The sequence below is a fragment of the Capricornis sumatraensis genome, chromosome 23 (assembly GCF_032405125.1).
Source record: "Capricornis sumatraensis isolate serow.1 chromosome 23, serow.2, whole genome shotgun sequence".
In the NCBI taxonomy this organism is placed as follows: domain Eukaryota; kingdom Metazoa; phylum Chordata; class Mammalia; order Artiodactyla; family Bovidae; genus Capricornis; species Capricornis sumatraensis.
The window spans coordinates 19,793,288-19,805,439 of NC_091091.1; the positions used below are offsets into that span (position 1 = coordinate 19,793,288).

A 12,152-nucleotide genomic window follows, 5' to 3' on the forward strand; every position below is an offset into this window, starting at 1 on the left:
TGAAGGTCCCTAGTTGGACTTGTGATTAACAGAACACTCTTTTGAGCCTGAAGGTTCTAGGTATTGAGTACCAGTGTCTAGGTGAATGACAAATGACTATCATGGTTACTTTGCTGCCACCTTTCATTTTTCCCTTTCCATTCTCCTGCTTCCAGTGTAAAATAGTTAACAGCATTCAGGTTTTAATCATAGAGTAAAATTTTAAGTATTCTTCATTACGGTTTCTTTATTAACCTGTGTGGGAATCCCTTTAGGTAGCCCTAACGCTGGGGAACGGTAATTACCTGTGCCATTTAACGTTTGTCATAACGACTCTCTTTGTAAGCTATCATCAACAATATAGGTAGACTAGCAAAGTGTTTTCATTTTTAAACATTTTGTTTTGTTTTTGCTCACTTTCAAAAACGAAACTATTGGTCTGATCAATAAGCTCAAATAAAACGTTATTAATTCATCTCTTGAACTATTTTCTGCAATTCAGTTTCTAAGATGTGTTGTTTCTAACTCACTGCATTAATCATTCTACATTTTCTCACACCTTGTTGATAGATGCAAGCTAAGTTTCATTCATTGCTTGTCTTTTCTGGAATTTCAGCACTTTTTCAAATATTCCACATGTATAATATAAACTGGGTGATATTACTGTGTTTGGAACAGAGACAAATGGTAAAGGTTAAGGAATAGGGACATGGAGATAAAAGGGAGAACTGTTTATATATGGGAGGATATTTTATAATGCTCTGGCTTGGTATAACAGTCACATGTATGCTTCCTCCTCTCTAGTTATCAGGGAATATGAAGAACAAAGAAAGTATCCAAGAACCTAGATTTGATTATTACAACCATGAAGTTCCTGATATTGACCTCAGTGATTGTGAATTCCCACATGTCATTGAAATTTATGACTTCCCCCAAGAATTTCGTACTGAAGATCTCCTACGGATTTTCTGCACTTATCAGTAAGTATTTGCAATTGATTGGGGATGTTAGGAAAGGTGGGATGAAATTTTCTTAAAATGTCTTCTGAAAAATCACCTCTTTTGCTTTCCTATTCCCTGTCATTTACTTTAGCATCAGGTTTCTTTATTGTGTTTTCCAAGCCCATTGGAAATCTGTATCAAACCACTCTTCTAAGTTCCTTTAAAAAAATGCTAAAGTCTTTCTAGCTCCCAGTTTAGCATTTAAGAAGACTACCATCAATAATGACTTTTGAGTCTGTCTCCACGGTGCATTTAGTCCATTTATATTTATTGTAATTGTTGATATATTTGGATGTATTGCCTGCCATCTTTTTGTGTGTGTTTACTTGTCCCATCTTTTTCTCTTCTATCTTGCCTTCTTTTGGATTGATGAGGTATTTTTTTCTCACTCCATATTTTTGGGGAATGATACTGTTTCTGTTATTTGGTGATTACTTTAGAAATTATAAAATGCATGCTTAATTTACCAATGACTAAGGTTAATACTTTTACACTGTTTCTAAACACTTGAAGGGTTTTAAACTCCACTCCCCAATTCCATTCCAGTGTCTCCCCGACCTCCAGCTAATATACTATTGAGATTTAATAGTTTGCGTCTTTTTGATTTAGTTTTTTTCTTTTTAAACTCCATTTGATGTTACACTTTTTTATATAGTCAGCATTCAGATTCATCTGCTTTCTGTATTCTTTTTGTGTCTCATATCTTTCATTTGAAATCTTTTTCCTCCTGCATGGAACAGGTTCTTTAGAATTTAATTAATAACAGTCTGCTGGTAACACACTCAGTTGGATTTTGTTGTCATTGTCGCTCTTGTTTCTTAATGGCTTTATTTCAACTTCATTCTTGAAAGACATTTTTGCTGGGTATAGAATCCTAGGTTGACAGTTATTTTTCTCGGGGACTTGAAGCTTTTATTCTGCTTTCTCCTGGCTTTCTTAGGGCAGGCTGAGAAGCCCACTGCATGTCTGACTGTTGGTTCTGAGTGTAATCTGTCTGTTCTCTGTGGGTGCTCTTAATGTTCTCTGTCTTTGGTATTGCACATTTTCAGTATGAGGTGACTTTGTGTTTCTTTTGTTATCATTATTGAGATTATTTGGGCTTCCTAAATAGTTTTCATTGGTTTTGGAGAACTCCAGACATTATTTCTTCAAATGTTGCCTCTGTACTAGTCTCTTTTATATTCTCTGTGATGCTGCCAGTTGAAAGTGGATTAGACCTCCTAACTTAATCCTCATGTTATCTCTATCGTATTTTCCATTTCTTTGTCTCCTTTATATGCTGAGTAATTTCTTTAGTTCTGATCTCTTCAACTGTGGTTAATTTGCTTTTAAACTTATCCATTGAATTTTTAAATTTCATTTTATGTTTCTTATTTTTTAAAGTTCTCTAATTTTCAAATCTGCATTTTTTTCCTCTATTTTCAAGATTTAAAAGTTTCTTTTTAAGTATAGTGAACATAGACCTTCTATAGTCTGTCTAGTTATTCCTTTACCTGAGGTCCTTTTAATTCTGTTTTTATAAATTCTCACTCATAGTGCCTTGCTTTTCTTTTTTTGGAGGTTTATTTATTTATTTATTTAAACTGTAAAGCTGGCCATTTCCTCTGGAATTTTATTTATGAGAATTGAGGTCTGCAATATAAGAAGAGACTATCTCCTGAGAAGATATATGTTTTCTTCTGCCAGGTACCAAGGGTCCTAACAGTCCAAAAGGCTGTAAATTAAATTACTGATTTGAGGTTATTCTGACCACTGAGATACAGTAGAGGATGATAAAATGTGATTGTTACATTGCAACCGGTTTATTGTAACAGCACATATGAATGGCCACCTCCTTGCCGTTCTTCAGTGTGGTGGTGGTGGTTCAGTCACTCGGTTGTGTCTGAAATGTCCATTTACTTGCCGGTCTTTGATGTGGTAGTGGTTGTTCAGTTACTCAGTTGTGGCTGACTCTTTGCAACCCCATGGACTACTACAGCACACCAGACTTCCCTGTCCTTCACTATCTCCTGGAGTTTGCTCAAACTCATGGCCATTAAGTTTGATGTGGTGCCAGTGCCTTTTTTTGTTTGTTTTAAAATTACTAGTCTGTTGATAGAAGAGTTCTTAATGTCACCCTGATATCACCTACAACTTCCAGCAACAACTAATATCCATTGAAAGTCACCTGAGTACAAATTCCTTATAGAATAAAATGTTTTTCTCTCTTTTAAAATAATTTTTTTTTTTGGCTGCACCACATAGTTTGCAGGGTCTGAGTGCAGGGCCTTAGTTCCTTGACCAGGGATTGAACCCAGGTCACAGCAGTGAAAGTGCTGAGTCCTTACCACTGGACCACGAGGGAATTCCCCATCCCCTCGCCCTTTTTTTAAAAAAACTGTTCTGCCGAAACATAATTGATGATAGTTTTTTGGGGTTTTTTAGTGACTTTATCTTTCTCATGTCTTTCAAAGCATTAAGTTTTTATAGACATAACTCTTATGTTTCATACTCATAGTTAATTGTTTTAATTTTATTTACTAAATTAAATTATGTCATAAACATAAAACAGATGTAAATGGGTTTGAGAATAGTTGCACTACCTTTTATATATGTATATGCTTCATACATACATAGAGTCAGAAGTATACTTCTGTATCTTTAGCTTATAAGGAAACATAAGCTTTGGGAAGAAAAGAAATAATCCCCAAAGTAAGTTATTAAGAAAAACATTTTTTAGGATCTTCAAGAAAGTCATTACCAAGAAGAGATTATGCTTTAATGCTGTAATCCTGCCATTAACAATAAACCAGGTCTATTGTCTGATATACAGATTTAAACTTAAAATTCAGTTCATGTACATCTTGAATTAGGGTATAGCTCCCAACTCTTCCTTTAGGGTCAGAAAGATGGTAAGTATTTTCCTGCCATCATTGTACATAAATAGCCATAAACCATAGGTAAATAAATGAGCGTGACTGTATTCCTTGAAATTCTGTGTACAAAAACAAGAACCCTGTTTTTCTGTACAGTTTTAGAACAGGCAAAACTAGCAGCTAGGTACCTCACTTATCAGTTATGTAACTAAAAGAAAGGAGCAGTGACTGGATCCTGGAGGACAGCTAACAGTCTGCCATAGACCTTACTCTAAACATGTAGTATGGGTCAATCAGTCTAATTCATTACAGTTACGATAAGACCCAGTATCAGGTCTGTACCAGGTGAAGTGCATAGTAGATTTTAAAAAGCAGTTGGTGAGATTAAATCCAAAATTAGAACTACCTGAAGTTGTCACTAATCATGATTTTTAAAACCAAGGATTAATTTGGTTGATATCTGGAATTTTCTGAACATTTCAGTTTCAGTTCAGTCACTCAGTCGTGTCTGACTCTTTGCAACCCCATGAATCGCAGCACGCCAGGCCTCCCTGTCCATCACCAACTCCCAGAGTTCACTCAGACTCACGTCCATCGAGTCCGTGTTGCCATCCAGCCATCTCATCCTCGGTCGTCCCCTTCTCCTCCTGCCCCCAATCCCTCCCAGCATCAGAGTCTTTTCCAGTGAGTCAACTCTTCGCATGAGGTGGCCAAAGTACTGGAGCTTCAACTTTAGCATCATTCCTTCCAAAGAAATCCCAGGGTTGATCTCCTTCAGAATGGACTGGTTGGATCTCCTTGGAGTCCGAGGGACTCTCAAGAGTCTTTTCCAACACCACAGTTCAAACGCATCAATTCTTTGGCGCTCAGCCTTCTTCACATTCCAACTCTCACATCCATACATGACCACAGGAAAAACCATAGCCTTGACTAGACAGACCTTAGTCAGCAAAGTAATGTCTCTACTTTTAAATATACTATCTAGGTTGGTCATAACTTTTCTTCCAAGGAGTAAGTATCTTTTAATTTCATGGCTGCAGTCACCATCTGCAGTGATTTTGGAGCCCCCCAAAATAAAGTCTGACACTGTTTCCACTGTTTCCCCGTCTATTTCCTATGAAGTGATGGGACCAGATGCCATGATCTTCGTTTTCTGAATGTTGAGCTTTAGGCCAACTTTTTCACTCTCTTCTTTCACTTTCATCAAGAGGATATTTAGCTCCTCTTTACTTTCTGCCATAAGGGTGGTGTCATCTGCATGTCTGAGGTTATTGATATTTCTCCCGGCAATCTTGATTCCAGCTTGTGTTTCTTCCAGTCCAGTGTTTCTCATGATGTACTCTGCATATAAGTTAAATAAGCAGGGTGACAATATACAGCCTTGATGTACTCCTTTTCCTATTTGGAACCAGTCTGTTGTTCCATGTCCAGTTCTAACTGTTGCTTCCTGACCTGCAGTTAACTGTTAAGAATTATTAACTTCCTTTTGCTCTATTTCTTCCTAATTTTACCTGCAAGACCATTTTTTCTATTAAACCCAAAAATATTTTCAAAAGGGGTAAAGCATTTGAAAGGGTTATAAAGTTCTGAAGTCTAAAAAGGCCCTCTAGAGCCCATCTAAATTTTTTACCATCTTTTGTCAACTATTGTCTAATATAGACTTCTACTGTGGAACTTTCTCATAGTCTTCAACTCCTGTGGTCATTTTATGCCATGGTTGAACTTAGTTTTACGTCAGGAAATTGTCTAACTAACCTTCAAAGCCTCTTTATTCCTTTTTCCTTCAAAGGAAATTTTTTCTTGACTAGTTGTTAAAGGGAAAAGATACTTTAGCAGTTGTCTTTTTTTTGTTCTTTATAGTGCTTTATTTTAAAAAAAGAGAGAAAGAAAAGGTCATGGTGCGAAAGCCTGTGAGTCAAACACCAGAGTCAACTTCATATTTTGATCACATCTTCATTAATATTAATCATCTTCCTGATGAATATTGTTATTAATGAAAAATAATGGGCACCATTGATTTATTAAATGTCCACTAAGTGCTCAACATCGTGCCCTTTGCCTTGTCATGGATTATCTCATTTCCATTTTCATAGCAACTCTGTTAGGAAGGAATTCAACCCATTTTTTTTACAGATGAGCAAACTTGGCTTACAGAGAGATTAAACCAGCCCATGGCCTCAAGATGGCAGAACCTGAATTTTACTTTCTTACTTCCCTTCTCCAACTGGAAAGAAAGAATAGGTCAGCCTCCCTGATTATAGATGTCTCTTTTTTCTCTTATTTGATTGATTTTGCTTTGAATGACCCATCTCCCTGTCCCTCTCTGTCTCTTGTCTCTGCCCTTGAGCCTACATTTACATTAAATCCAAGTGACCTTCCCTACCTACCTCCTCCTCCTCTGATTCTTCTTATGCTTCCTTTCTCCAGTCCCCTAAAAGCATCTCTTGTAAATAGTGTGATAAATACTTTGCCTCCCCAGGGAACATGTGCGGATTAATTAGTTGATGTCTATAAAATGGCTGACAAGGTAAAACCCTCCCAGGTAGTTCTTTATGATGGTGTTATTGCTTCTAATGGCTTCTGCTCTCCAGGCGCTTTGTGTGTCATTATCCCCACTCCACCCATGCACTTGTTGAGTGTTTCTCTCATCATGGAATGCCTTACAAGATACTATTTGAAAGATGTTTTTTAAAAGTGAGTTTTTAAGTAAAAAATAAATAATAAAAGTGAGTTTTATTTTAAGGAATAAAATCCTTTTATTTTGTTGCAGAAAGAAAGGATTTGATATTAAATGGGTGGACGATACACATGCCCTAGGAGTATTCTCCAGTCCGATTACAGGTATTCACCCAGTGGAGTTCACTGTGTTTATTGTCCATTTTCTCCTGCTGCTTTTCCTAATTTGGTTTCTGTTCCAGCCACCTGGCATTTTATTCAGTCACTATAGATAAATGACAGGTAGAGGTTTTTGAGGCAAGGTACTTTGGTACCCATGTGCTCCCCGCCTCTCCCTTTTTACCTTAATCCAGTGGTATTTGAGGAGATAGTCAGCTTTTCAAGGTTATTTGCTGCATAACTGTCTGTTACGATAGTGCATAAACAGGTAGAGATTTAAGAAGCCAGTATGAATAAATGTTAATATGTTTGTGATTCTGCCCCCAGCCCCACTGACAGATGAATTTGCAGTAGCCCTTTAACCTGTCCAGTGATCATTTGTAATACATACTTTCCAAGTGTATGATTTGGCCTCTTCATTGGCATCAGGATAGATCTGATGCAGAGACTTTCAGACAAAGTAGAGATGATTCCTGTCCAATTCATCTAAAATCAGGGTCTGCAAACTTATTCTATAAAGAGCCATATAGTGGATATTTCAGGATATAAGGTTTCTGTTGTTACCTAACTCTGCTGTTGAGGAAAGACAGCATCCCTCAACAAATGAACGAGCATGGCTCTGTTGCAGTAAAACTTTTTACAGAAACGGGGCGGTTGGCTAGATTGGGTCACAAAGCCATAGTTTACTAATCCCCATTTTAAAATAATCACTGCCGAGTGGTTCCTTATGGATTTTCTAGAGCTTACCATTTCTTTTGCCCATGATGAGAAAATAAAGCACAACATCTAGGAAATGCTTTCTAAGAACTAGCCTTAACTATATACATATTTTGCATCACTCATCTTCATGTCTTCTGCTTCTTTATATATATTTATTCTCTTCACAGCTCGTGATGCTCTTGGTAGTAAACATACCATGGTGAAGATCCGGCCCTTGTCACAGGCCACAAGAGCAGCCAAGGCCAAAGCTAAAGCTTATGCTGGTAAGCCTGTAATCTCAGGAGCTTTTTCTTACTGATGGTCGTGTTCTCGTTTTTTTTTTCCCCAGCACTTGTATAGCATCCAGAGTTCTAAAGACATACACTTTGATTTTTAGTGTAAAAAGAAATATTTTTAAGGAAAAAGGAAAAGAGAAAAGGCTCTGTTGGAAATATAGCATTGGAGAAGCCACTTGGAGAGAGTGGGAGATGCGAGCTGCAGGCGCTGCAGTCACCGTTTTCTGACGACAGCCTTATCCAGTTTACCTCTGTGGTTAGCAGTTTGATAGAGTCACTGTAGGAAATTGTGTTAATACAGATAATGAAGACAGGGTTGTTTGTGCTTTGCCGTGTTAATTTCCTCTGATCTTCATCTATCAGGCTTGTATTAATTACTGCTGATGCAGCCCTTGTTAGTCTATTTTGTATGTTAATTACTGAGTTAAATCACTTGGAGCTAGAATGCTTTCTCTTCCTTACTCCCTTCTGCTCCCTCCTTTTCTCCCATTCAGAGTTTCTCCAGCCAGCAAAGGAGCGTCCTGAGACTTCAGCAGCCCTAGCCAGAAGGCTAGTCATCAGTGCCCTTGGGGTTCGAAGTAAGCAGAGCAAAACTGAACGGGAAGCAGAGCTTAAGAAACTGCGAGAAGCCCGAGGTGAGTTGAAGCTGATGGCATTCTTCTTTAGTTCCTTTAGAGCTCACTATAAAGCATGTGTTTTTTTGTTTTTTGTTTTAAAATGAAGATATTCCATATTGTCATTTCCATTTCCTAGAAGCCTCCCACATATATTGACATTGTTTTCATGACTTATATTTAGGAGGAAGACATGTTGGAATATGTCTTGCCTGTTCCACACACCAGGGTATCCTAATCCATGCTCCTTTGTTGTTTTTCAAAAGATGGATTTCAGTCTATCTAGCTCATCCATGGCTGTTTCTATAGTTCTTGCTCCTGACTCAGAAAAATTTTCCTATGAAGACATAGTAATCTCCCAGGCAGAAAACAGTATTCGCTGTGGTTTTACTGGGCCATGATTGCCATGATTTTATCAAATGGTTTAGATCTTAGAAGATAAATTAAGGAAAAGCCAGCAGTTGACATTGGTGATGATAACTCTAGGATGTAATTTTTTTCTTTAAAGACAGTCCTGAGTGGCTCCATTAGAGCACATCTAGATTAGCCTAATCTTATTATTTTCCAGTACTTAAGAGTTCTCAGAAAATATTTCAACTGATTCACAAGCAGGGTTTTTCTTTCCCTATAGTTTGTAGTTGAGGTTAAATGTTTCTCTCCTCTTGATAGGCTATTGAATTCTATGTAAAGGCTTGGGACTACCATTGCACTTAAGTACTTTTTATCAAACTTCAGACTATAAACAGTCTGATTGCCTTAGTCCACGATCTATGGAATCTGAAGGCAGTTTATTCTGAAAGTTCCACTTACTGAAAAGTAGCTTCATTTTTCCATTAAACGAATTGAAGTTTCAAACTCCTTGTTTATTGCCAGTCTAACAAGTCCATTAATACTTCCTGTCCACTCTGCTTTGGTGATAGCAGGCAGCTTGCAGACTCTCAGCTGCACTGGCCAGATAACCAGTGACAGAGTGTGTTGTGGCAGGTGCTAGGGTTTCAGAGTTGAACCAGCTAATTTTTGGAAACCTTAATGATTATAATGAGGCAGGTTTGATTTTTCCCATGTTTTCTTGACTCAAAGGCTTCCTTTAGATTACAGAAACAGGGGATGATCTCTCTGGTTTTTATATGAGACACTGTCAGAACTAGATTAAAGTGGAATGTGCAGTGTCCTTAACCCTTTACTAATTGGTTATCTCTGAGGAAAATGATTTCTGTCATAACCACAGTCATCTCAGAAAGTAGCGGGTAATAACTGTGGTATGTATAAAAGGAGATGTGATTCTTTCTGCAGTGTATCATGCTTCCCTATGAGTGTGATGTCACCTATATTTCGACAGGTACTGCAACAATAGTTTTGTGTGGGTATCACCCCACTGTTTCTCTGTAGGGCCATCATCATACAGGCGCACTTGAATTTATTTTAAGTGCCCAGCTATACAAAGGACATTTCAGTGATGAAGTTAAAAATGAGGCTTTTGGCTAAGTGGGTACCCTGGTACATACGTTTTTAAAGAAGCCTTTTAGTTGTGAATAGAGGCCCACTGTGATAAATTTCTCCTATCCATTGGTGCTAAAACTATACAGGTTATAGAGGACTCTTCCTTTATTGTGTCTCAGAGCTCTGTCATTCTTTATATCTGAGAAAATGCCTATGGAAAATTCCAATATAGCCTTCTGGCTGCTTAGGCATTAAGCATATACTCTAATAATTGCCTGCATGGAACCTAAAACTGCTCACGTAAAAGTTTTTTGTTTCTTTTTTTTTTCTGTGAAAATGAAAAGTACTGTTTAGATATTAAATAGAACAGATATTTTTGTTCCAAATTTTCCACTGGAGGGAAGGGGGTCAGTACAGCACAAGAAATAACATCATAGACTATGGAGTCAGACTGCCTGGGTCTGTATCTAAGCTCTGCCATTTACTGTCTGTGGCTGTGGCACCTTGGGCAAATTACTTACTCTCCGGAGGCCTCTGTTTCCTCACCCATAAAATGGAAATCAAGTGAGATAATCCACAAAAGGTACTTAGTCATTTTCAAAACCTGTAGGAACGCTCTCCTTCCTGTTTCTCTAGGCCTATAATAGGTACAGAGAAACAGGCCCATGATAGATAAATGTTAGCTGTTGCTGTTTTTAGTAATAGTAGCAATATCATTTTATGGTGAGTCCAGCACAGATTCCAGTGCATATTTTTTTTCTTGGCATTAATTTTTTTGTGTTAAGTTGCCTCTGATACTCTTATCAACTACATTTGGCATTGCCCCTGTGCAAGGCGTTGTGCTCCCTAATTAGGAAGACTAGAGAGAGCAGGATTTTGTTCCTCTCTTCAAGACCTACAATCTGGTCGAGATATCTGCCTTGAGTAAGAAAGAAAATATGAACCTGATATTTTAAGCAGTTGTTTCTTCTCTTCACTTCCGAAGATTTTAAGATTAAAAGCCATGAAAAGGTTTTTGCAATTAAAAGGATTGAAGGAAGTTCCTGGCAGTATAACATGTTATGCTAACGCTTGATGGGAATGAGATTATCTCCATTTTAGAGAGGTAAAGTATCAATAACTGGCCTAAGGTTACCCAGCTGGTAAATGGAGAGGTGGTATTGGAACCTAGGCCTCTCGAATTAAAACCCATGTTCCTTCTACAACACTGTATTCCCTTTTGAAGGAGTTTTGGGGGGTAATTAACATTTTTTTTCCCCCAGTTAAAAAAAAATTTAAGGTCTTCAGAAAATAGAATATGACAGGCTTCTTTTTAGTTATCTGTTCCAGTGGTTAAGAGCTTTTACTATCAGAAAATTCTTCCTTAGGTCTAACTGAAATCTATACAATAGTTTAAAAGTTTTTTCTTAGGTATTTACTGGAAATCAGAAGCATCTGGACACCATTCTGTTCTAACAGTTTTTAACTATAAAGATCAAGGGCAGATCATTTAGGAATGAGAGGATCTGGACTGATAATAGAGTTTTTGCCATTAACTAGCTATGTAGCTGTGGGCAGGTCTCTTATACCTCCCCGTGCCCCAGTTTCTAACACAGTGAAAGCAATGCTTGACTCAGCTAACCTTGGAGAATTCTTTGAGCAACGTAAGTTAACATATATAAAAACATTTAGAAAGGTGCTTTATGTATTTAGAATACTATTGTTTGTGTGACTCTTGGGAAGTTGATATTCATTATAATAATACATGCCGGTAATGACAGATACATACTGTGTGCCATTGCTCCCCATTCATTATCCATGACAGACAGTGCTCATCAGTCATGACACTCTTTGTTGACTTTTGACTTGACCATTTTCCAGTCGGTCAGAATTAGTATGATATCAAAATCTATGTGGCATCCTGATATAGGTACTTTTATTATTAATACTAGGGCTTCCCAGATGGTGGTGCAGTGGTAAAGACTCAGCCTGCCAGTGCAGCAGACACAAGAGATGAGGGTTCGGTCTCGTTGGGAAGATCCCCTGGAGTAGGAAATGACACGCTGCTCCAGTATTCTTGCCTGAAAACTTCCACGGACAGAGGAACCAGTGGGCTGCAGTCCATGGGGTTGCAAAGAGTCAGACATGACTGAGTGCAAGTGTGTGTGCACGTGCCTGTGCATGTGCACGTGCCTGTGCGTGTGTGTACACACACATGTGTGCACACGCGCATTAATGATACTATGGAAAAAAATCTCATAGCCTCTCTTTTTCCCACTTCAAGAGTTCTGCAGTCTGGCACAGTGCTTAGTTTGTAAAGAGATACTCAGCTACATATTCATTAACATGAATGACATTGGTTACTTTAGTTTTTCTTCATTAAGTCTTATTTCACTCATGATTCTGCTCTGAACCCTTTCAAGTCCTCCATGATTTTCTTTATAAAACCCAGAG

The 12,152-nt window shown here is 37.9% G+C and overlaps 1 protein-coding gene across 1 annotated transcript in view; it reads left to right on the forward strand.

Annotated features, from left to right (window-relative positions):
• The window catches only part of R3HCC1L (R3H domain and coiled-coil containing 1 like), a 59,738-nt gene that overhangs the window by 41,625 nt on the left and 5,961 nt on the right, over window positions 1-12,152 (forward strand). The window contains exons 3-6 of the mRNA XM_068961489.1: window positions 784-959; window positions 6,606-6,676; window positions 7,558-7,653; window positions 8,160-8,300. Coding sequence (XP_068817590.1) covers window positions 784-959; window positions 6,606-6,676; window positions 7,558-7,653; window positions 8,160-8,300 — 484 coding nt within the window. The remainder of the gene's footprint in view (window positions 1-783; window positions 960-6,605; window positions 6,677-7,557; window positions 7,654-8,159; window positions 8,301-12,152) is intronic.